Source organism: Glycine soja, chromosome 3, assembly GCF_004193775.1.
Source record: "Glycine soja cultivar W05 chromosome 3, ASM419377v2, whole genome shotgun sequence".
Classification (NCBI taxonomy): Eukaryota; Viridiplantae; Streptophyta; class Magnoliopsida; order Fabales; family Fabaceae; genus Glycine; species Glycine soja.
Window position 1 is genome coordinate 43,705,742 of NC_041004.1, and position 25,801 is coordinate 43,731,542.

Below are 25,801 nucleotides of genomic sequence, written 5' to 3' on the forward strand. Positions count from 1 at the left end.
CATCTCATCTTCACATGGACCAAATTAAATTGCAGCTCAGTTGTCATGAGAAAAAGTTTAAGACAATTTTTTTTTTAAATATCAGAGATTAAAATCCAAAACTCCAAAATGCTAGGATACAGATATACCGGGTCCAAGGATATTTTAACTTCATGACTACAAGCAGAAACCAAGATGAAAGGTACAAGTGACCATGGACAACAAATAGTGATATGTGCAAAACCACCATGCAACTTTTTCCATTACTTCATACAAAAATTGTGTTACAATTCACGGATAAGAATAGCCTACAGGTATAAGTTGAGAAGCTTAAGACCGAGAAAGAGAGAGAGGCTACAAAATAATTAACAATATTTAACCCAAAAAAACGTATATATATCCTCATAATATACTATCTATCACAAATTAAACGTGAGGAACAAAATTGCCAAAATTTGTATGTCTGTAAAGACTGTAACTAAATATGCCACAAATTCCACCAACATGCACAGACATGACGTGTTTTCTGACTAATTAACCGCCTAAAGAAGAGATGAGCTCATTTAGATTATGATACCTCAACTGCTTTAAACGCTGGATGAAGCAACCCAAGTTCATCTTAGACCTCAAGAGGATTGCTAGTCTCATTCCGTATTCTCTTAACTCCCCCCCTACTACCCAACGACTCGTGTGTAAAGCCATAAATCTGCAGTATCTGATTATCCCCAAAATTGAAAGCCCTATCCATCTGCTTCAAGCACCTCTCCACCGGATAATCCCCAAACTTCCCACAAGGCTTGCACCCCACAAAATGAGTCACCAATGGCCACCTATGGTCACCAAAACCAGGGTGATAATTTTCAATCATCTCCTCATATCTATCAACCAGAATCCCCCAATAGCCATGCAAGTAATAACCATTCTCAAGATAAACCTTACCCTCCCACTTGTCCCTCTCCTTAGCCAGCAAATAAACCATTGCAGATTGATCATCAGCTTCAAAAACAGGCCTATCCTTAAGCTCACGCGTGAGCACTTTCCCAGCTTCATCTCTAACTTTCCCTTTGGGCCCCATTGGAGCCCAAGCATCAAGAATATCCAACGACCACTGACAATTCCTTAACAAGAAATTCCCAGTGTTCAACCCAATCCAATTCTTGTCATCATAAACCATCTCATTCCAACCATGCATCACCAAATTGGAGTCTTTATACCTCTCCCACGGCAACTCGAACTCATGTCCGTGAACATGGCATCACTATCCATCCACCATAGAAACTCCACCTCGGGGTGAGACAAAAGAAGCTTCCGAATCAGAGGAAGCTTGGCCCAAAACCCTGCGATTTCAGCGTCGAGGAGAGCCATGTTGTAGAACGCCTCAATCCCATGCAAACGACAATAATCGATTTTATTCTTAATAGCCTTTAGCAAGTAATAATCCCCGACGGGATTCTCGCACGGTTTCGGCGACGACCCAGTTACGAGAAGCACGCGGGGCTTGTTGGGTCGAAGGAAATTCGAGAAATTGGGATTCTCGCGAAGCCAGCGAGATCTTTGTTCGTTCCAGTTCGAGATTTTGGGGCCGAGACGATACGGCTGGTGCGGGTTGAAATTCTCAAGGTTCTCGTCTTCTTTTTCGTCGACCAATATGGTGTTGATGTCGAAGGCGTTGTAATTGTTGGTGGAAGTGGAACTTTGAAACGGCGTCGTGGTGGAATGAAGCTCGGCGAGGAGGCGATGGGGTTCGGGGAGCTTGAGGGAGTAGAAGCGGTTGCGAATGTCGACGAAGTCCTGCTCCGGCGTGCCGAATTTTCCGGCGCCGATGGTGCCGCGCAGGACAATGATGGTGAGGACGAGGCAGAGGATCGTTACCTTGCAATGCCTGAGAGCTCTGTGGAATCTTCGCGCCCTTTGAACTCCCAAACACTTTTCTAACATTCTTTTTCTTTTTTCTTTTTTCTTTTTTTTTTACCTCCACCGACTCAATCTCCGAGAAGACAATTTGAAAACGCAGCAATTTTGGGACCGGATTAGCGTAATTGTCCTGTTGATGCAGAAACACGATCCTTCGATGGTCACAAGAAGAAGAAGAGAAAAAAAAAAAAAGGAAATTAAAGACAACGGATTTTCTTTTTGGAAAATAGTTGTGATATGATTAGGATTAACTTGCCCGAATTCAATTTTATTTTCCTATTGATGCTTCGGATTATTTATTTTATTGAATAAGTGATGGAGTATGTATTATTATTGATATCTTAAAAAATATCAATTATGTAATCTCCATTGGATTTAAAATGTGGGTGAATTCTTAATTTAATTAATTATACATTTTTTATTGTACATACAAATTTGCAGGTGTGAATGTGTGTGATTATGCGCTTATTCAACACCCATGCTAGAAATCATGAAGGATCAGGATGGGTTAACAATTGAATCAGGTAACCTTCTTCGTGGTGCTTCAAATGGAGAAGAATACTAATGTTAATGATAAGATTAATAAATTCAACTTTGATATTTATGAGGTTTATTATTTATTATTATTTTTATTAAGATTGTATAAATTATATGAAGAAGATAAAGAAAACTATGTATATGCAATAAAATATTATTATCATGAAGTGATATGGAAAAATAGTCATTGTTTTTTTTATAATAAAAGTAGGTTTAATTATCTTTTCATTTATACCGTTCTACAAATTTTATCTTTTAATCTCTACTTCCTAAACTTTGGTCCTTTTCATTAAAAATAATTGATGTCATTAACTAACCAAAGTTGGCGTGACCTTTAAATTGACATAGTGACAATGACTATGTTTGCTAATACTAATTTTTACATTTTGGTTTCTATAAGTTAAACTAACTTTACCTTTGATCTTCGCACTAAAGCACTTATTTTATTCATATACAAACACTTAAACTTCGTTTTGCTCACTATTATTAAAAAACTTAACATCATTAACAAATGAATAAATGACACTAACATGACATTCATGTGTGTTGCATTGTAAAATTACTTGTTTTAAATTCTTATATAAGCATTTCTTATGTTTTAGTCCCTATTTTCTTTTAATTTTACTCATCAACACCTCTCTCGTCTTTTCTATTATATGGGTTTCGTTTCTTTTAAATTCTCTTACATCAACTACTTCTAATTGACTCTAAATTGGTGGGTCTTGAGATTACAAAATTTAAACACGCTTCTTGAACAAGATGAAGTGGCCTATGATTAACTATTTGTGTTGATATTCCTTGTAGTGTCATAGACTTGTTGCATCATTTTAATTTTGTTGCATAAAATACTTGGAAACATGGAACTTGTCATTCAATTCCTTTTATACATCACATAATGCTTTGATCATGCACCGTAGCCAAAAATCACCCCCAGACACAATGTGCGGTGGAAACATTTTCAAGTTCAAACTTTTGACAATTTAACAACAATTATAATTTTTTGGGTGGTTTTACAACGTCAAATTTGATTTTGTGCTAGTGTTATATAACCTATAATTAATGGAGTTACATGACAAAAATACCTAAGCATTTAAAATAATGCAATGAGATTTCAAGCGTCTATGCAACAAGATTAAAATAATGCAGAAAGTTCTCGCCACTACAAGGAGTACTGCTATTGCAAATTGTTACTCACATGCCACATCATCTTGTCTAAAAAAGTGTGTCTATCCTCTGCAATCTCAAGGCTCTTCAATTTAGAGTTAGTGAATGAAATAATTAATATAAGTAGGTATAAAAGAAACATAACCAGCAAAATAGAAGGAGGAGGGAGGTGTTGATGAGAAGAAGAAGAAATCAAATAAGGGAGAAAGAAAGAATAAAAGGGATACATATTAATAAGACTCAAATGATTTGTTTTATAATGTAACTCAAATTAATGTCATGTTAGTATCACATCATTTATTGTTGACGATTTTAAGTTTTTTTTTTATCATAGAGCAAAATATAATTGAAAATGTTAGTATAGAAGTTAAAATCGATTCTTAGTATAGAGACTAAAATATAAAAGTTTATATAATTATAAAGATAAAAATATATATATAAAAATACTATAGAAACTAAAATATAAAATTTTATATAATTATAAAGACCTATATATATATATATATATATATATATATATAATATAAGTATAAAGGCTAAAACATAAATTACAGGACATGTAATTATCACTATAACATTACACTAGTGCTACATTAGCGTTTTTTAGCAACATCAAATTACTTTTAACGTCAAAGATCAAAATAAAACTAAAAGTGTTGTTAAAGAATGGTAATTAAATCTAAAATATTTTAACATTTTAATATAAACTAATTAAACGAAATAATTTTAAATGTTATTTATATAGAATATATTTTTATTGGTCTTAAATATAAGAAAAAAATTATAATATACTAACTAAAAAAAATAGTTAATAACATTTAATTGTATCAATTTTAATTAAAAAATATTATCTTCTCAACTTACTATTCATTGAAAATTGATATCAAAATAATAAAAGTCATTAAAATTAGAATCTCACTTAATTAAATGAAAGATATTTAAAAATAATAATATTAAATAACATAAATTTAATTGAGTTTTTTAATTAAATAATATTTTTTCCTTATATTTAAACCTAAAGTAAATAAATAATTTGACAGGCCAATTTACCAAAAATCAACAGACTAACTGATAGCTAATTTTAGTTTCAGGTCGAACAATGATTCACTCTCAAGTAAAAAACCCGCACGTTTGACTGAGGAAACGTGGAACCAAACACGGGCCGAATAGTTGGCATGTGGCACTAAACTGGACCTTGCGCGTATGGTAGTCCCACTGCAGGAAGCCTGGGGATGTAATTGTAATTTCACATTTTGGCTGAGTATCATAAAAGTTCTTCATCTGTATTTTTAAGACTCAAAATTTATCATCATCACATTTATTATTATTTTTATTCTAAGAATTTTTATGTTAAAGATTTGATTCCGAAACAATTCTCAATTTTTTTCTATCAAAAAAATTTATTTTTTAATGATATTTGAAAGAAAGTGAGATTTTTTTATATAAAAAGAATTTAAGAATCTAAATTAAAATTTTATCATTAAAGAAAAATGATATGTTAGACAAAATCACAGAATCTAAAATAAATTATTTAGTAAAGACGCTCTCAGAGTCTCTGTCGTCGGCAGTTGAAATTTCATCATATCAAAATGTGGGCATTGAATGAAAAAGGAAAGCCGCGAATGAATAAAGCAAGAACCACGTGCATTAAATTCATGTAATTTTCTAAGAGATTAAGATGCTCTTTTGAATATATTTTCTATAATTAATTAAAATTTATTAAAAATTACAATTTTTTTAAATCTTATTCATAACTTTTTTCTAATTTTACAGTTTTTAATAAATTTTAACTAATAAAATATATAAGGAGAATTATATTAAAAATGTTTTATTAGCATTTCTCATATCTCTTAAAATAAAAACACTTTTCATATATAAAATTATTAATAAAATAAAATACTAGTACTAGTCTATTAGGAGTAGAATAATAAATGATAGACCTACATCATTCATATAGTGATATAAAATATGTTATATTTATATGAGAAAAAAATAATTTATTTAATAAAAGAATTGTGTTTAATTTTTATGATGACTAAGATTTTCTTGGACGTGTTAGAAAATACAGTAGCCGTTGACCAAAACCAACAAAAAAAAATAGTATTATATGAACGTGAACCAGCGTCACAAAGAAGTTTGTGAGCATAAAGAAACATCTCAATCTCAAAAGAAGCATCTCGTGTATCGTCTCTTAAAAACAATGGAATTGATGTGCCATTGTTCGAGCTTTCTTCTTCCGCCGGAGAATCCTAACACGACGTGTTCGCTTTCTCTAAAGTACGCTCTCGTTGTTCTCAACCAAAGCCTACCGAGATTTGCTCCTCTGCTCTGGGACCACGGTATCTCACCCTGCACCCACCGCACCCCCTTCTTCCTCTTTACTATATTGATTCATGCATTGATGTATGTCTATGTGGTTGCTACAGCTCAAGTACGAGTTTGCGCTGATGGAGGTGCCAATAGGGTGTATGATGAAATGCCTCTTTTCTTCCCTCATCAACAACCTTCCCATGTTCGCACCAGGTTCCTACTTGTCTCTTTAAGGGTTTTCCCTTTTGTAGAAATTTTTTAATTTTGTTCAAAGACTTTGTTTCTCCCTTTAGCTTAGTTCCGTTTCCGTGACTTTGTGGTTGGGTTGTTTCTCGCAATTGGGGTACTGAATGAAAAATTTTGAGTTCTGACTTTCCCATCATCACTTTTGATACCTGTCATTCGGTGGTCCAGGATAAGTTCACAAAAGGCCAGTTTTTGTGATAAAAATAATGCTTTTTTTTCATGATGAAAGTTATTGATTGCTGAGCTCGATGTCTTTGTTGAAAGTTTCAAAGCTGCTGCGATTTTCTGCTTTTTTTGTTACTTATTTGTGGTGGGGTTGGGCTTCTTAAAATTCTTGGTGGCTTTGAGTGAAACAGAAAAGGAAATAGCCAAATTGGATTTGTAAGTTCGTGTAGGTTACATCAATTAGATTCTGTGAATCCTTTTTTTCCATTGTTGTACTGAAGAAATCAGTCCATGTTTTATTATCATTATGATTAATCATGATAAATCTGCTCGATAGATACAGTGATATTTCACTCTTACCTCTGGTCCTTGGTGACAGGTAGTGCGTAGTAGTGCCTTGTTTGTTTATGCTTGTCGTGGAATTTCTATGTGCCGCATTTGATTTTATATTATTATATTAAAGATATTCAACCGTGTTATATTTCCTTATTTATGTTTTCACTTGTATGTATCTGGGTGGAATTATTAGTTTTTCATGGGATATATGTGGAAAGTCACATCCTTCATTGAGTGGTAGTCAACGATATCTTTCAATTAACTGGTCTACCTTTTCTTATAACAGCTTCTTTATACATTTTCGCTGTTTGAATTGATGCCAAAGGCACAAGCCTCCAAATGATGTTTATTTTCATTTCTAGTCTATGTAGTTTAATTGTTGGAGGACTTGGTTAGACTGAAAACTCTGTCACATTTATGATTTTTCTGTACTACTGTTAGTGTTTTGCTGTTGTTAGTTGCTGGGAGAATGGTTTGCCATCTCCAGTTTACCGTTGCAGATATCCTTTTATCTAACTTGCTAGGTTTTTATCAGGTACAAGCCTGATGTAATTAAAGGAGACATGGATTCAATCAGGACAGAAGTACTTGACTTCTATGCAAAGCTGGTATTTCTCTCTATCTATATATGTTTATGGTTTTTTTGTGTGACTTGGCTTGCAAGTATGCATGTAATGGAGAAAATGAATTCAAAACTCAACTTTCGGGTTCACACCAAAGTACCATTTTTTATTCCTCCGTTACTTCTATATATACAAACTTGAATCTTGTATAAATCAGGTCAAGGCTCTTATGCTAGTTTTCTTCCTGCAGGGAACTAAGATAATTGATGAGTCTCATGATCAGGACACCACAGATTTACACAAATGTGTGGCATACATACGTGACCTCACCCCAAATGTTGATGGATCAGAAGTGAGTTGAATACTTGGTTATAGTATTTATTTTCTGATTTTCTTTTGGAGAGTGGAGATAGCGGAGTGAACTGATGTCAATTTTAACTGTGGACTCAAATAATTTTGGAATAATTGAAATGAATTAAGTCTGGTGCCATACCTGCTTTAATCCCTTTTTGACAGTAAAGAATGTTATCATGCTATGTGTATTTAGTTATACCATTGGAATTAATCCCAGCTTGGCATCACCCCTCTCCCCTTTCTCCCTAATGCAATGGCAGCTATGCATTCTTGTTGCTGGAGCACTTGGTGGGAGATTCGACCATGAGATTGGAAATATTAATGTGCTGTGCCGATTTTCCAACACACGAATTATCCTTCTATCTGATGATTGCCTCATTCATCTTCTTCCAAAGAACCATTGTCATCAAATCTTTATTGAATCTTCTGTTGAGGGTCCGCATTGTGGACTCATTCCCATTGGGATGCCTTCTGGAAGCTCTACATCCACAGGACTCAAATGGGATCTCAGTAAGTATTGTATTCCGTTGTTTAACAATAACATTAGGTGATTACTTTAAATATGTAAATGAAATTGTGTTTCCCAAGTCTCCACATGAGTAGGATGGTAATTATCACTGATATCAGAAAATTTTGACTCTTGTGTGGTCATTATTATTTAGTATATGGGATGGATTCACTTATCATGTACTAACTAATAAATAATTATTTAAACATGTTAATTAGCAATCTATCAGAACATCACATGGCAGAATAAATATGAGGCTGTGGTATGATGGAGGATAAATGGTTCAGATAAAGTCGTTAACTTCCATTGCCTTTTTCAATCACCCAGTTCTGAACTTCTTTTTTAAATGTTGTATGATGATTAACATTTTATTTTGACTATTTCAGATGACACAGCGATGAGTTTTGGAGGTTTAGTAAGCACATCCAATATTGTAAAAGGGGAAATAGTTACAGTACAGTCTGATTCAGATCTTCTTTGGACTATTTCTATTAAGAAGCTCGAGGTTTTACATGGTGCATAGTGCGGTGATTTTTCAGATCTTCAATACCAATTTATATGGGCCCTATATTCCAGTTAAAAGCCAGAGCTTCTGCTGACCTTTATAACTTTACGTTTCATTCTTTCAATTTACTCTGAATTATGGGAGGGTGGAAGGGAATTAGGAAATTATTCTTTAAATTAGGAAGTTCTATTCCTAGTAACTGTGCCTTGAAAGTCAGTTTTCAAAAGGCTACTTACATTCCTTGGCTCAGTTGTATTGTATGTTATTGTTATCCGTAAATGAAATAGCAGGAATAAGATGAGCAAGAAAAAGAAGGAGAAAACCATGTCATGTACTATTGCTTATGCATACAGAACAGTTACTGTCAATTGAAATGGTTAATGGATTGTTAGTTGCCACTCTACACTGCAGGACCATGACGGGTCAATAATTCTGGTTAATATCTAGTATGTGATTAGTGATATGGATTTTTGAATTAGAAGAATGAGTTGAAATTTGATTATACATTGTAACGGGAGTAATTATTATATGTGAGACGGGTTTTTCAATTTACAAGAACGAGTTAATAAAATTTGATTATGCAGGAGTTTGAATGCCGTGTATTTGATTATGACATAGATTGATTAACTTGGATATTTCTCGGTCAGTTTAAGTGTAAGTTTTTTTTTAAGGGAAGTGTAAGCTACTTAATTGATTTTAATTCCCAATAAACAAATTAAAATAAAAAATAGTTCTTATATACTCAAAGTAAAAAAAGAAAAATATAATTTGTATAAAGGTTTTTTATATTGTTGTTCAATTAGGGATAATCATCAAATTTAAAATTATTAATTTATAATAGTTATTTAAAAGTTTATATTTAAAGAAAATTTTAATTGATTGATTATATAAAAGTTATTTAAAGTGGTGATGTATTAAAATTAAACTCTTGATTGTGATTTTTTAAATAAAAAAAGTATATTTTAATACCTTTTTAATAGTTAAAAAAATTAACCTCAAGAAAAAAAAATTATATCTTTTGATCATTATTGATTTACACATAATTGTTTTTCATCTTATGTCACTTTAAAATTATATTTAAATAATAAATTAAGTACCTATTCAACAAATTATTGTTAAATATAATACTAATAAGTTTGTTATCAAACAATAATTTGTATGTAATTGTAAAACTTATAATAATAATTTTTAAAAAAAATTATGCATATTTTATACACTAAAAAAACTCATAAATTTTCCGTAATTTTGTCACCCGAGTAGCAATTTCAAATAGTGAATGAGCCCGTCCGAAAACCCTTGAACAACATTGTATGAACAGAGAACAGTTGAGTTGAGGCTAATCAATGTTATATAGAGCGCAATCATAGTCCCTCTTTCTTCTCTTCCGCCATCGTTTTCTTTGAAACGCACAGCTTCAATCACCGACCACACCACCCATCAACGACATGGTAAGTACCTCTTCTTCTCCAAACCTCATTCTCTTCAAACGCTAACGTTCAATTTTTAAGCGGAGTGGGATTCCACTTTCCCCGAGTGATCATAGAATCCGAAGCTCTAGGGTTACCGTTACTGTTAAATTAACCTAACATTGTATATTAATTTTACCTTTTTAACCCCATTCTCCGTTTACTCCTTGCAGCTTCCTCTTTCCCTTCTCAAGACTGCCCAAGGCCACCCTATGGCAACTCACTTTTCATTCTCTTCTCTTTTATTTCTAACTTATTATTATTATGATGGTGATGGTGATGTTGATGATGATGTAACAGTTGGTGGAACTGAAAAATGGGGAGACATATAACGGGCATTTGGTTAATTGCGACACATGGATGAACATCCATCTGCGAGAAGTCATTTGTACATCTAAAGTAATGTTGCTTTTACGATCCCTTGCTTGTTTTTTGTTGTCTTGTAATTTGGTTATGATGGAAAAGGCTTGATTTAAATTTTGGTAATGTAGGACGGAGATAGATTTTGGAGGATGCCTGAATGCTACATACGAGGCAATACAATCAAGTACCTTCGAGTACCTGATGAGGTGTGTATTGTGTGTGGTGTGCTGGTGACATTTTCTTTTTTTATTTGTTAATTTTAAAACTGGTAAATTTGTTGAGAAGAAAGGGAGCCTTGCCACAGTAGTAGAGTTGTTTCATTGTGATCTGGTGGCCACAGAAGAAAAGGCCTCATCCTTGGGCGTTTAAGGGAACCAGATTCAGTGCAGTCTAATTTGCACACATAACGCATTTATAACCATTCAATGAAGATGAATGCATGTTTTATCTCTGATTCATTGAAGTAAAATATGAACCATCTGGTCTTGATCGGGTTCCAAATTGTTAAATGTGTGAATGTGTGAAAATTTGATTAGAATTGTTGAACTTTGATCAACCCCCCCATCCCTGCAATGATGGGAGCCTTGTGCATTGGACTGGATCCTTTTAGTGAATAGAATTGAGTATTTTTGTTGACTAATGTCTGAGCTGCACATACATTTATTCTACTAATCTTGCTCTTTTGCTATTATTTTTAGGTTATTGATAAAGTTCAAGAAGAAACCAAGAGCCGTGCAGGTAAGCTTTGTTTTGGCATCTAGTTGGTTGGTATGAGTTTAAGTGTAAGTATGTGGATGTGAATTTGAAAGTCCTACACTGTATTAGAATGGACATGATGAGGACCCTATAAAACCCATGAGTCTAATTCCTTAAGAGTATCAGTTGATATGTGGTTTCAGGCCATGAGGATTTAGGTTCCTCAATCATTAGAAGGTCCATTGGAACAGATCTTCTTGCTGTTTTGTACTCTAGCTAATGAGCCCAACAAACTTCCCCTGGTGAATCTGATAGTTGGTTGTTTAGTTTCATGTAAATTAACTAGGTGATCTTATAAGGAGGGACAAAGGAAGATTGCAAGGTGTATCATAAATAAAGATTTGTATCATTTTTTTTTATAAATCAGTAAATAATAACTTAATACTGCTTATTTGAAAATGCTAATTTAGCCGTATATTATGAACTGCTATTCATGCTTCCTTCCAGTTGCTGAAAAAACTAGACATTCTCTGATTAATATCACCTTTTTCAGATCGCAAACCACCTGGTGTTGGGCGTGGAAGGGGAAGAGGCAGAGAGGAAGGTCCTGGTGGGCGCCCAACAAAAGGAATTGGGCGTGGTCTTGATGATGGTGGTGCTAGGGGAGCTGGAGGAAGCCGAGGCAGGGGTGGTCCCAGTGGAAAGCCTGGTGGAAACAGAGGTAAATCATAAATCCACTCATTGCATGTATTACCCGTTCATAATCATTTCTAGCCTTCTATCCCTCTAATTCACTATTCACAGTTTGAAGAGTTCCTTTCTACGTTTGCTTCATTTTCACCTTGATTGGATGAGCTCCTAGCGAGCAAGAAATATCTTCAATGAACAAGTATACTATTATTTGATGAACACATTACTGGTTCTTTAATTTGGTTAGCTTTAATGTAAAATTTATGGTTGGAAATGCCTTACATAAAAAATTGTATATGCCTTCTTTTTTTTATAAAAAAAAAGGTAGCTTAAAGTTAAATTCTGTGTACGAAAATTGTCCAATGTATTTATTTACTTGTTTTGGTGTGTACAGGGCGTGGTAGAGGTTGATTCTAACAAGTGACAGGAACTACTTAATGTGTATCGGTAGCAACTTCACTGCCCGTGTTACCTGTGCATCCTTGCCTTGGCTTTTAGCTTCCAGTGTTTTTCTTGTGTTATGAGCACAAAAATGTTAGTGCTATTATATTACTCGAGGAAAGTTTCTCTGCCAGACTGCCCCCGTCTCCCTTTTAATATTCCCAACAGCAAACTTGCCTTTTCCCTTTCTTTCCTTCCAATGAAAAGTAATGATGGCGCAATGCGTGAAATACTTAACTCAACCTTGATATATTTAGAGATGTTAATTTGACAATTGTATATTTGGCACCAAGCATACACCACTATCTGTTATTTTTTCTTTTCTCCCTTTTGGTCAATTGCAATTGGATTTGGAAAAAGAAATTATAGTTAATTCCACCACTAAAGGGATTGCATGCCAATGTCCAAAATGTCATTAATTTGTTTCTTAAAGACTAAGTGTATTTTTTTTAGATAATTTTGTTAGAGTTAGATAGAATCATTATAGATAAACAATTTGCTCTGATTATTTAATGTAGTTATATATCCAAAGACTTGAACTCAAAAATCTTTTACAAAAGTCTCCTTTTGAATATTCAGCATTGTTATATACTTAAAGCTTTAAAGCTCAAACTTGAGATGATTGGTTAAAGCAGTACAAAACTTGATTTTCCTAAAGTGATTACATAAATTATCAAAGCAATCTAGAAAGTTGTACTGATTACCTAGAAAATCATCACATAATATTGATACTCCATACAAATGAATCAAGTGTTGTGTATTTTGGATAAACAAAAAGGGTTATGAGCCATCTAAATCCAACACATCTCAACCCATGCCGTGGTGAAAAATAAAACTAACTAAACAAAAAATGCTCCTCCGGCATTGAGCCATCTAAGTTATCGACTCAGTGTGCTCTTTGTTAGTAGGGGTGATGACGGTTTTTCTTGTGAGTTCTTTCTGCCTTCATAGTCAATGTGCTTGAAATCCAGGATTGATTTGATTCAGAGGAATCATCAGAGAGCCAACAACATAGCCGACCATCTTCCCCACCCGTCCAACCGAAAATGCCTTGGCTAGGACTATTAGTAGGTCCACTAGGAATTGTTGACATGGGTAAAACACTCCTAATAACACTTGTGTGGCCACCTTCAAGAATTGCTTCTGCAGCTCCAATCGTTGCCACTCCTTTGTAATTTACAGGAAAGTAGCCCATAGTACCAGCATTAGTGCCTCCAATCACCCATAGTTTTTCAGCTTCTCTGGAGTAGTGGCAATCAATGAAGTAGTCAACCTGCCAAAGGAAAGTATCAATTTGTGGGCTAAGCATTATGAGACATAATACAATATTTCTACACTGGAGCAGTCTAAAAGTTTTGCTTCGGGAGCAGTTGCCACCAAACTTGGAAGATCATCTATTCAGCCTGCTTACCCAAGGTCATGCATCTTTATCCACAGCATGAAATTTAAAGATATTAATAAATACAAGTTTTTGCATCTCCTGGAATTTTCCTAAAAGCTGGGCTACCATTCCAATTAAAAAGACTCGACATGGCTCAAAAGTACAAGAAGCAAAGCCTCTTGCAAGGAAAACTCCAGAGGATTAACTTTTTTATGAAAGCTATAATTCTTTCAATATATACCAAGTTACTGCCCCCTTCCTTTTTCTTCCTTTCTATCTAAGCAATGATTTTTCATCTGCATACGATGCCTACACATCACATCACATTTTTTATTATACAATAAAAACTACAGTTTTCATGCATGTTCCTCTGAAAGCGCAATGCTTTTCCAATTCAACAAAGCAAGCATATTCCATACTAATTGAGAGGAACTCACATGATCCAAATTCCAACTTTCAGAAGCTAAAGTACGAGCATCTAAGAAGTTTCCTTCATTGCTACCATCTTTCCAGTTCCAGATACTAGGAAGCAGAGTAGAATGAAATATTAGGGTCAAACTTTGAAAACGAGGAAAGAGTTAGAACTTAGTATACATATGCAAATTCATATAACCCACATTAGAAGCATAAGAAAATGTAATTGTTAGCATAAACAGTATGGTAGAAGTACTATCTGCACACTACTCTGTGATCAAGACAGTTATGAAATTATTACAGTTGTTTATTCTGTATATGAAAGCAACAGTAAAAACATTAAATCTGCTGCAAACAACTATATCAGGCAGAAATAAGAGTATGAATAAGCCATGTATAACAGTTATGATTTTTTTTTTTAAAAAAAACAAACTAATGGAGATTAAATGTACCCCAGGGTTTCAATATGTGTTAAACACCAAAGCTTCTGGAAAGTCTCTCCAAAAATCCCCACCTTTGCAATTGAAGTCCCCATATTAATCACCTACGGTTTAGTAAACAAAAAAAATTATAATTTTGTATGAGAAACATGCGGTAGGTCAAACATACAAAGGACACAGACATAACTTTCTTCATGATTGATAGGTAATAAATAGATCCATCAGACAGATAGAGAGACAAACAGATATCTATCTATCTGGATACATAGAGAGATAAGGAAAAGCACAGTTAAAGGGAGGGAGGATAAGAAATCCTGCAGAACAGAAATAAAAGTTGCATGAAAAGAAAATAAAAAAAGTTGGCCTAAAATAAAATACAATCCAATCCCAGAGTGCTTAGCTGTCTTCAATATCTTAATTCAATTCATCGGACAATTAGATGGTTGCAAGTTGCAAGAATTATCATCTGATGGAAACTGAACTGCAGTCCTGGACTTACTGATTCTAGATGATCATCATCATTGATATCTCCAGTAGTATCAAATGTGCAGATCAAACCATCTACGGAAGCAGAAATCAGCTTGCCTCGTTCATTAGGGACAAAATGAACCTAGCATAAATTGCACATTTTCAACAAATCAGATATAAATCCATGCCTCATATTGGATCATTAAATAATTTCATTTTATTTACCAAAAGACTAAAAGTTAGTATAGTATTTGCAAAAGCTTTATTTTTTACAATGAAAAGGATTGATTCATCTTATGTACACAACAAACTATGTAACAAATATTTTCCTTGCCCCATTCTATGACAGGTTACCTTAAACCAGATATATAAATGCATTAATTATGGTGAAGTAGGGTCTAGGAGGAAGGGGGTAAGTGGTGAAGAAACAAGTTGAAACTATCAGAAGTCATCAAGCCATAAAACATGTCAACAGCAAGTTTGTGTTGAATTGGTCAAGTAATGAAAATAGCTACTGCCTGAAAACAAATTCCAACCAGTCAGACTAACAATGTCCAACCCAGAAAATGAGGAATCCAGTATACTGTTCCATAAATCTGCAAGGAACAACCTTCATTAATTCTTTTAATCTAGTAAGATATTGACAGTTTTTTCTTCGGGGAATATTTAAAGTCCATTCGTTGCCAGTGTTAATATTCTACAGTTTTTATAAGATTGAAATAATTGAATTAATTGTCACGTTTCTCACAACAACAAAAATATTCTGGGAGGGAATCACCAAGCAAAACATCCTTTTTCCCACCAGATTATTGTTTTTAGCTAATTCCCTTAGATCAATTTTTCAATCAAAATATAAATTGTTGGCACATGTAGTTCAAGCAATTTGAACAGCACAAACCTGAGTGACATCATCCACATGAGAGTCCACCAGGCATGCAACTTGCTTCATATTTCTCCAATCCCAGAACAGTACCTGAGCAAAAAATATACTTGAGTACATAGCTTACATAACACTAGTTTAAATCATGTAACACGGAAATATCCACAACTAAAAGAAAACCTGCGATTTACACCCGGCGGCAACTAAATTTCCACTAGTCCCTCCCATACAGAAGCTGAAAACCTCCTGAGAAGGACCAGCATTGATAGAAGAAACCTACAATTTGACATTCAATCCAACACACTCAAGCATCAAATTACTCATACACATGAAAAATTATTAAGGAGATGTAAGGTTGATCGGGTGGTTAAGAAAGAAGGGAAGGGATTCCCCCTTGTTAACAAAAACTATTAACATTTGCCGATAAAAAAATGAAAAATATTTAAAATTAAACAAAAGGTAAAATCTACCTGCTGAAATGTCCGAGCGTCCCAAGCTCTAATGGTGCCATCAGAAGAACACGAACACAAAATATGGGGATTTGAAGGACCCGAAAACGAAATCTGATTGACGGTTTCAGAGTGACCCTTGAACTCTCCTAAATACTGACCCGCCACAGGTGAATAGAGTTTCACTGTGTTCGTTGACAGTGACACCGCCATTGCACTCCAATCTTCCCTTTTAATTCACAAAAACAATTCGAACCCAAGTCACATTTAGGAACTAAAAAAATGGAACTTTACTTTTCCCATTCGAGTTTGAGCATAAATTCTCAGCTTAATCGGGGAATTAAAAGAACGTGCGTACTTTGGGACGATTTGGAAAACATAGTCATCACCGAAATTGGTTTGGATAGAGTTTTTAAGGCCGAAGCGTTTAACGTTGTTGGAGTTGGGTGAAGGTTGGTCCTCGACATCCATGGCCGCACTGGTTTCCATATGAACAGAAGTTGGGTTTCTGTAGGTTAGAGTTGCGGAGGAAGAGAAGAAGACCATCCATCGCGTCTTTTCATAACTCCCAGGGTTTTAGGGCTTCAATCTCCTGGGATGGGTCCACTTAATTTACTCACTATATTAATATTAAATATATTATAAACTAAAATTTTAAAAATCAAACAATATTTTTTTAAGAATTTGTAAGAATAATACTAAAAAAATATCAACATCATATTGTAATAAATAGTGTATTAATATTTAATGCATGTTATAATGTTATTTTTTAATTTTTTTTATCATATATGCATGTATTTCTTTATATTTTTCTTTTTGATATATTATAAATTAAAATTTTTTAGAAGTTTTTTTATGGTATAAATTTGTTATCATCTGAAGTTTTGTGGAACTTCTTGTTTTATTTATCCCTTCACTAATTTCTTAATCTTTATTAAAAAAACCTTAATCTTTAATGTTAAAGTAAATTAGACCGATTAGTTATTCCGTTTAATTACATAAATCTCTTACTTTTTCTACTTTTGTATTAACTTAATTATTTGAAAGATATTATGTTGACAACTTTATAAATTACATTAATCCCTTAATTATTTTAAAAAGATTGAATCATTATTCATAAGGGGTTGTAAATGTAAAAAACGAGGAAGAATTTATTTAATTTCATGAAACCTTGGGTAATGGATTCAAGTAAAATTAAATTTGAATCCTTAAGAAATTAGATTTGAGCTATGTGAACGAAATATTATGATTATAACAACAAAAACAAATTTATTAATGGTGATTAATTAAGTTCTCTAATTAAAGATTAATAGTTGAAATAGCTATTGAATAAAACACAAATAACATGATCACCCAAAAAATTCTGTCATTAATATTTTATTTTCAATTTAAAAAGATAATATATAACAAACTAAAATTATTTTTAGAAAATGTTACGCAATTCTAATAAAATGGTAATATTACAATAATAATGTTCCTCCTTAACCAATAATATTGAATTTAAATTTTAAGCATCTAATTACATTAAATACTTAAAAAAAATCGCTTAGTTGGTTGATTGTTATAAAAAGGCAAAGGCATTTCCTGACATCCAAATAATTCAATAATCAAGCCAAACATTAAACTTTATTATCTTGCTTAAATAAATTAGATCTTAGCCACTTGTCCTTTACTAACGAAAAGAAGAAGAAAAATCCAATAATCCAACATCCATCTCAAAATAGAGCATGCACACAAATTTCGTAACCTATAACCGCCATCGATTTAGCTGAAAGAAGGAAAAAAAACAATAAAAACCACCACAACTTTGTAAACTCCTCGACGATCTCCAACGCAAGTTCATCGTGAACGGCTTTGCAGTACACGTAGAGGACCATATCATTGGCAACGTTGTAGAAGTGAGGACAATCTAGACGTTGAAGGCCCAGTGTTTCCAGGTCCCACCATCGGAGACCACTACGAGGAAAGAGATGTTCCAAAGGAGGAAAGCATGCAAGCAGGCGAAGGAGGGGGCAAAGGATTTCATGCCATATCAAAGAGAGGCGCTTTAGCGAGGTGACTACAAAATTTGGAAGTAAATTAATTCATATGGTTCCCACTTGCGAACTGTGTTCTTAGATCTCATGTCTGATTCATCGTTGGCCCAACATTGATGATGATGAGGACGACAAGTGAAAAAACTTCCAAATCTGAGTTACTGGTACAAATAGGCGAGGGAGGTCCTCATGGTCGTGTCTAAAGGAGGAGAGATAGGCGTGAGGAGATTGAGAAATAGAAGTTAACAACAAATACTTTGACGAAAGGGATGACGAGTACTACATCATTTTACAATGAATGATGGATTAAAGTAATTTGGACAAGCAAGAGGAGAAAGGCACTGGAGCAGTGGGGTGCTTTAGGAGAGAAAAACGACAAGGGGTTACTTTATATTTTTTTCAAAACCTAAAAAGAACCAGACACCATTTGAGACGAGGGGTTAATCCAAACCTCGAGAGGGTCGTTGTAATTTACCTTTTGAACAAACACTAGTTTGATACTTTTCCTAACCATTGCACACACACACTCAAGTCGGAAGTCTACAGTACATGGCAATTTGGATACCAAATTAATCCATCCAAACAAGTTCAAAACATACATAACACATAAAAATGTAGAAATCCGGATACCGCCATTCAAGCATGAAAATATCTCAATTATACAATATTCTAAAGGAGATTTTTTTTGGTGGTAAAATAATAAGTGCTAAAAGTCTAGCCAACACGGGAGAGACACATGAACGTCTCTACTTAAAAAACTACCAATTAATGGTAAGGATAGAGAAAATTTCACTCGAGAATTTTCATGCACATATTCTAGGGTAGCGTCTTGATTGCAACAACATTATGTGCTTGGAGCAGCCTCTTTTTTCTCGGTCGACCCCTCGCCTGCATCTTGTTCAACAGGCTTTGACACTTCTTGCTCTATAGAGTTGGCAAACAAATAAATTATAGTTAGCAGAGTAGATGAACCCTCAAATAAAACAATAATGGTCCAGCAATCTATCGCATATCTTTCTAATTCCTCGTATATCAAAACTTCATACGCATTTTTTCATTAGAACGAATCGGATAATTGAATTCCTCTTTTCAAGATAAATAATCGTGTTCCCCTTTCAAATTGCAATGCACTTGATGGATGATAATACAACAATAAAGAAGATAAAATAAAAAAAACAAAAACAAACAAAAACTGCTATGAGAAAAAATGTCAATTTTTGAAAGACTATTAGGAGTACATGACAACAATCAAAGATTAAAAGATCTATTTAAATTGAGTAAATGATATATTATTCTCAAACATCTTCCTAAGCCACCTAATACTTACAAAAATAATATCTTGAAAAGAAAAAAGTATTAAATACTTAATGAAGTTAGGATTGATAAGATGTAGGAGGATATAAAATTATCTTCATCTTTACATTTACACTTTTTTCAATTCAAAATAATTTTGTTTACAGATTGGAAATTTCATATTCTGATAAGACTTCACTGTCAGAAGTGCCACCAACCAGGTTATAAGCTACTAATTCCACACATGCCAGGTTCCAGCCATACAAAGAGAGCTAATTAATCTGCTTTAACCATTAGTTCCATCATTTATAAGCTACCAAAGAACAAATGCAAAGATGCCCTTAAACTAGAAAACTGCACATTTCAATCACAAAGCACTGACACCTCAGAGTCAACTTCAATTCTTCGTCTTAGGTCTAACCTTCTGGCCTACTAAATCAGCACTCTCCTCCAAACTCTACCACCATACCCATCAAAACCCATATAATTCATGGAAACAAAAATCCTTAACACTAAAAAGAATCATTAAATATTTTAACACGCCCTGGAGCTACCTTTAAAGTCATAAGCTGCAAAAACTGTTACTCAGTTTTCCAAGTGTTACTATTTCCTATAATAGTTAACCTCGGAATATGCACATTAACATAATTAAACATGGAAAAACCAGTAAAATCAGCACAGTTTGCTTAAACTGCCATCACTAAGTCAGGAAACTGAACATGCTTTATTATAGTCAAGTACCATGCAGAGAAAATGAGAACCACAAATTTGCAGACACATACCTTCATCGTCACTCTCATCAATGTCATCCATTGCATCACCCATCCCACCAAATTTCTGCAGCATCCATAAGTAATCAAACACATACTAACATCAATAAAAGAACAGTAAATCAACTTAACACATTACTTACAGAGAAATCCATCCCACCCATGCCTCCCATTGCATCCATCCCTCCCATTGCATCAGCACCCATCCCCCCAAATTTCTGCACAAACATTAATAGTAAGGATAAAATAATAAGATTTGGATAAGAGTTTGAAACAGAGGATCAAGAGAACACATTGCATACCGAGAAATCCATCCCTCCCAAGTCCACTTCACCTAATCAACCAGCAATGAACCGATTTAATTAGACTATGCATAAAATTATACTGCATTCTATAACACATTATTTTTTCAAGTAGAAGTCATGCATACCAGTATTACCCTCATCTTCATCCTCATCCACCCATTTATCCCAATCTACTTTCACATAATGTGGAGTCTTGCCTTCTCCACGCAGTAACCTTTTCCACCATCCATCCTCTGCCTTCTGCACTACAATGAATATGCTTCGCTCTCCTACATTAATTTTGCTCTCCTGAAAAGAGAATGATGAAAGAAATGCATTAAAAATTATATCAAACATAACTATAGTTTGCAAGTGAAGCATGACATAAACACATACACAACTTATACAAAAGTGCTACAAAGCATCAAAGCAATCAAGACATATCACAGTACAATTCACAGGAAAAAGTGAAAATAAGCATTCTTAATGATATCACTGTTATAGTACAGATTGGGAACATCTTCTCACCTCAACGTTAACCTTGTCAAAGAGCTCCAGTTTTAGCTCATACTGATGGTCTTCAGCACCAGCACTACCGGAGAAGGTAAAAATACCATCTGGCGTAAGATCCACTTTTGCATTTTTTGAATCAGCCAATTGCACCGTGATATAGACCTTGTCAAGCCTCTGAGCCCACTTAACCTCGGGATGACGACTGCATTGCACAGAAATAATGTGAAACAATTAGAGAGGGTTCAGAAATGCATTATAAGTCAAGGAATATTAAACCGGAAAGCAGCCAAACTGCTGAAAATTCTTATCACTGACATTTCAAAATATTGAACAATCACAAATCACAACCCATCTTTCAATGAGAACAAAATAGAAGGATACATGAAGAAGAATAAGAAATGAAATGAAAGAAAAGTGTTAGTCAAGATGCAAATTAGTCATATTAAACCAAGAGAAAACGAACCCTAATAATCAAACATCGGATACCTAAATCTCCAAATAAATTTTTGGCAACAAAATCTGCCTTCTGCACCTATCTTAATCATCTTTAGAGGGTGTGTTTCAATTGGCACTAGAGTTTGAAAATTCCCCCCAAATATTTCGGATTTACTATCACATTTGTCAAAATAAAAGAAGTTCTCGATGTAGCTAAACAGTAAGAAGAACTCATCATTCTTCGGGATCACAAGTCGGTAACAACTCAACTCAACACAACAAACAAGAGAAACAAACAATTCGATCGATTACAAACCCTACTTAATAAAGAATAATGTCAAGTCGAAGAAAACATTCCATGATATGTTGATAAAGAAAAAAGAAAAAAAAAACGATAATAAGCACAGAGATTCCGAACGGATAACCATCAAAGGAAGATGCAGGGTTTATAATTTGTACCTCATATTTGATATTGGATTGGATTTGATTGACAAAAACCGACGAGAGAGAGAGAGAGAGCTTGTATTCTGTAAAACCCTAGTTCCTTCTTGGTTAGCGAGAGAAACCCCAAAGTAACCCTCTTTCAACTACCGCTTTTGAACAAAGTATTTATATGGCATAAAATACGTTGCTTGAACGTCACTTCTGGACTTCTAGTACCTTCCCTGCGTTGAATCATTTTCTAGAATATACTCAGACGTGACTATATTGGCCCAACCCAATTTTACAAACTGTACAAGGGCTTTGCATTTCCCATCCACTTTTTTACTGTTTTCACCCCAAACCTTTTTTAAAAGAGTGAAAGTCATTTTTACCCTCCCCCTCACTCCACCCCTTATCCTTACCCTCCCACTCACTCCACACACATTCTCTCAATTCTCCCACTCCTCTTGGCTTCCTTTGCGTGAGCTTCTTTTGTCTTTGTCGTTGCTAGTTATTTGCCTCATTACATCGCTGGTTCTTTATCTCCCTAAAGTCCAAAGATCCCAACAAAGTAGTTGTCTCTAATAACTGAACTCTCTTTGAATTTTGTTGCCTTAAGTAACGTTGTGATACAAGTGTAATTAGTTTTCCCTTATGGTATTATAATTGTTTTTGCAAGTATCTCTTTTTATACGAGGTCAAAAGATATGTTTCATCTCTTTGTTAACAACAAATCAACTACACACAGAAGGAGCAAACAATATGGAGTGAAGTTTTGTTGGGAGTTTAGGACTAAAACAAAGAACGTCAAGTTAGTGTTGGTACTAAATTATAGTAGAGAATGTAAGAGTTCAACAAAGGAAAAGCACCCAAATTGGATCAAAGAAGGCCAAGGCTCGCCTTTGCAAGAAAAATTCTTAATTAGTCAAAACCATTGAACCACCAATTATGTTCGATTTTCTTAATTTTACATTAGTTCAAGTTTTTTTTTTACCTTTTTTCAGTATCCAATTTTAAGGCTCATGGATCAGACGATAGACCAATTTTCGGTCCAATTGGTTGAACCGTTCAATTTGATCCATTTTTCAAAACTATGCTTGTAAAACAATAAAAAAAAATCATTGTGGGAATGGTACAATACAAACACCTTTTCATTGTGTCTATTGCACTACAAAAAAATTTTGTTGTGCAATAGACACAATAGAATTAGGTTTCCATTACAAAATAGCCACAACACCCCCTAACACAATGAAAATATGGTTCCATTGTGTCTATTGCATGATGTAAATGTGTTTCATCAAGGATATTTCAGAATGAAAAATCAAAAGCACAATATGGGGTAAAATAGCATAAAACAGAGTGGAAATAGCAAAGCCTTGATACGAGGCGTGGCCCATATTAAAACACCTTCGAAACCCGGGCCTAAATCACCTTTTCCTCTTGTGCAAGTGACAACGAACATAACAAAGCATTTAGATTTAGGGCATATATTTTTAAAATTACAACATAATATATATAGTTGACATAATGTAAAATAAAAATATTGATAAATATTTTTTCTACTACTCTTGTTCAAAATATTTTTCCTACTAAAACCATGGAGCTTAGTATACAAACTAGCTTTTGCCTTACAAATGACTTAGGAGGTCCTTATCATCCACAGTAGTGAGTGTAACAACAAGTCCTACCAATATCTTCTTGAAAAAAACTCAAGCCCGACTCGGTGGTTGGAGAGCTAAATTCCTCTCTTTTGGGAGGGGAATCTGAATAACTCTTGCTCAATCTGTATAAATCGTAACAGCCCTTCCTACCTACACTATTCATTTTGTGCCTCTGTCAAAAAGGTATTTCATATTTGTAGATAAGTTTGAACAAATGAATAAGAATTTCATTTAAGGTGGAATTGAGGATAGGAGGAAGTGCAAAAATAATTAACATTTTTCTCTTGTTTAATTGTAAAGAAAAATTAACTGTTTGAAAAACATCATCATTTTATTAACATTTTATGAAAAAAATATCATCTTTGGAAATAAATATGATCATTTAAAAAAAACATCACTGTACTTAATTTCGCTAATATCATCAAAACTTATAATCTTTTTATATAATAAGTGTTAAAATAAATTAATTTAAAAATTTACATAGCAATAAAAGATATATTTATCTTTAAAAAATAATATTACATACCAATTAAAATAATAATAAAATGTTAATTTCTCATGCATGATCTACATATTAGTTTAAAGAAATTTAAAGTAGTTTTTTTATCAGTAAGAATTGAACATCGTGTTAGAAGATTTACAATATTCATACATGTTCAACCAACTGATTTAGACTCCTTTAAGAAAAATAGAAATTGGAAGTTATAATTTGTTAATTCATTTTTTTAAAATAAGTTGATGTAAGTTATAAAACCCACATTAAAAAAAACTCAAAAAGAAAATGTCAAAGGTACAACCACATTTAGAACATATACGATGCATGCTAACTTATATGGATTGCTTATCGTAATTTTGTTTGTAGGTCTTACAATTTCATATAAATTTAAGCATTTTAGACAAAATTTCACTCCAAAATTTCATATAAATTTCGTTTTTAAATATTTTTGGCTGTTGGATTGTGTATTGTTTTGAGTAAAAATTCAAAGCTGATGTCCCTAACTTTTAAGCTTTTTATCTGAACGGACCTATTTGTATGTGTGTGGGTTTATTAACTTTTGGTTCTCATCTTTTATAGATTTCCGTTTAAAGTCTCTAAATTTTTTTACTGGTCTTTCCTTAATTTTTTTTTCTTTCCATTTTTAGATCCTGATTTTTTTTCCTCCCATTTAGTTCCTAAAGAATTCTACATCAAGAACCAAAAGCGAAATGATTTTTTTTTGTGTGTGTGATTAAAAACAGACAAAAAATTGAGGGACTGCAAATAAAAATCTACCAAAGATAAGAGACCAAAAGCATAATAAATCCTATTTCTATTTATATATTTTGAGGTTGCTTGTGTCATATTCATTGCAAGTATTTATTGTTATTTGTTGTTCTTCGTGATTTCTATTTTTTCTTGGTGACGAGTAAGAGCGGTTTATGATATTATTGTTAATTGTAGAGTCTTTGTTGTGTTTTTAATTTTTATGCTGGAGATTTTTCTCCAAGTTAAAGGGATTCTTCAGACGTTGAAGGGATTCTCCACGTTAATAATATGCTGCCCTTTTTATCAATTATTTATATTTATTTGTTTAGGTCTTGTGGATATTTTTTTTATGGTTATATATTACGCTCTCATAGTTCTATCAAGCAGGAAATGATAATTTGGTCACTTAGTATTTTTTTATTGTTAATGTAATTCAACTAAAAAAAATAAGTAAGTATAAATTAATAAATTCTTATGAATATACAGACCAAAATACAAGTTATATTTATATATTTACTTTCTTTTCATTTTTTTATTCTTTTTTGGTCATATTGCTTATTATATTTTATTTATTTATTTATTCTCTTTCCTTTTTTCCCCTTTCTTTCGCATTTTCTTACAGCTATCCGAACCAATTTTAACGTGAATGTTTAACACCGCGAAGAAGGCCGGGAACGGGAACTACGAATTAATTATATAATACTTGGCCATCACGTGTTGCATCAAAAGGGAAAGGGATATTCTGATACAGGATACAGCATTTCGCTACCTAATATCGCATTCACTCTTTTTCCTTCTTCAGACTTCAATTTTTTTTTTCTTCCTACTCTCATATGAGTTCTAACCTTGTTAATTATACTATATGGGTAGT

General features: G+C 33.4%; 4 protein-coding genes and 1 pseudogene across 5 annotated transcripts; 2 read left to right on the forward strand and 3 right to left on the reverse strand.

Annotated features, from left to right (window-relative positions):
- Window positions 1-213: 213 nt before the first annotated feature.
- On the reverse strand, window positions 214-2,165 carry LOC114407353 (annotated as a pseudogene).
- Window positions 2,166-5,718: 3,553 nt separating this feature from the next.
- LOC114407361 (thiamine pyrophosphokinase 2-like) lies at window positions 5,719-9,133 on the forward strand. The gene is made up of 6 exons (XM_028370434.1): window positions 5,719-5,933; window positions 6,021-6,117; window positions 7,187-7,259; window positions 7,465-7,566; window positions 7,829-8,078; window positions 8,463-9,133. The coding sequence occupies exons 1-6, from the start codon at window positions 5,795-5,797 to the stop codon at window positions 8,597-8,599; spliced, it is 798 nt and encodes a 265-aa protein (XP_028226235.1). The 5' UTR covers window positions 5,719-5,794; the 3' UTR covers window positions 8,600-9,133.
- A 727-nt stretch (window positions 9,134-9,860) lies between these two features.
- On the forward strand, window positions 9,861-12,563 carry LOC114407367 (sm-like protein LSM4). The gene is made up of 7 exons (XM_028370444.1): window positions 9,861-10,029; window positions 10,221-10,262; window positions 10,348-10,446; window positions 10,539-10,616; window positions 11,109-11,148; window positions 11,660-11,827; window positions 12,191-12,563. The coding sequence occupies exons 1-7, from the start codon at window positions 10,027-10,029 to the stop codon at window positions 12,205-12,207; spliced, it is 447 nt and encodes a 148-aa protein (XP_028226245.1). The 5' UTR covers window positions 9,861-10,026; the 3' UTR covers window positions 12,208-12,563.
- Window positions 12,564-12,930: 367 nt separating this feature from the next.
- Window positions 12,931-16,858, reverse strand: LOC114407358 (WD repeat-containing protein GTS1-like). The gene is made up of 8 exons (XM_028370430.1): window positions 16,628-16,858; window positions 16,291-16,498; window positions 16,001-16,096; window positions 15,839-15,913; window positions 14,972-15,082; window positions 14,485-14,576; window positions 14,056-14,140; window positions 12,931-13,510 (listed from the first exon to the last, which is right to left on the reverse strand). Exons 1-8 carry the CDS (start codon window positions 16,813-16,815, stop codon window positions 13,139-13,141), a joined length of 1,227 nt encoding a protein of 408 aa, XP_028226231.1. The 5' UTR covers window positions 16,816-16,858; the 3' UTR covers window positions 12,931-13,138.
- A 1,997-nt stretch (window positions 16,859-18,855) lies between these two features.
- On the reverse strand, window positions 18,856-22,217 carry LOC114407364 (uncharacterized protein OsI_027940-like). 2 transcript variants are annotated; one of them, XM_028370441.1, is made up of 7 exons: window positions 22,060-22,217; window positions 21,181-21,367; window positions 20,799-20,961; window positions 20,671-20,702; window positions 20,512-20,586; window positions 20,381-20,435; window positions 18,862-19,229 (listed from the first exon to the last, which is right to left on the reverse strand). In XM_028370441.1, the coding sequence occupies exons 1-7, from the start codon at window positions 22,062-22,064 to the stop codon at window positions 19,150-19,152; spliced, it is 597 nt and encodes a 198-aa protein (XP_028226242.1). In that variant the 5' UTR covers window positions 22,065-22,217; the 3' UTR covers window positions 18,862-19,149. The 2 variants fall into 2 exon arrangements, with proteins under 2 accessions (XP_028226243.1, XP_028226242.1); XM_028370442.1 differs by lacking the exon at window positions 20,512-20,586 and having other exon boundaries at window positions 18,856-19,229.
- Between the last annotated feature and the right edge of the window lie 3,584 nt (window positions 22,218-25,801).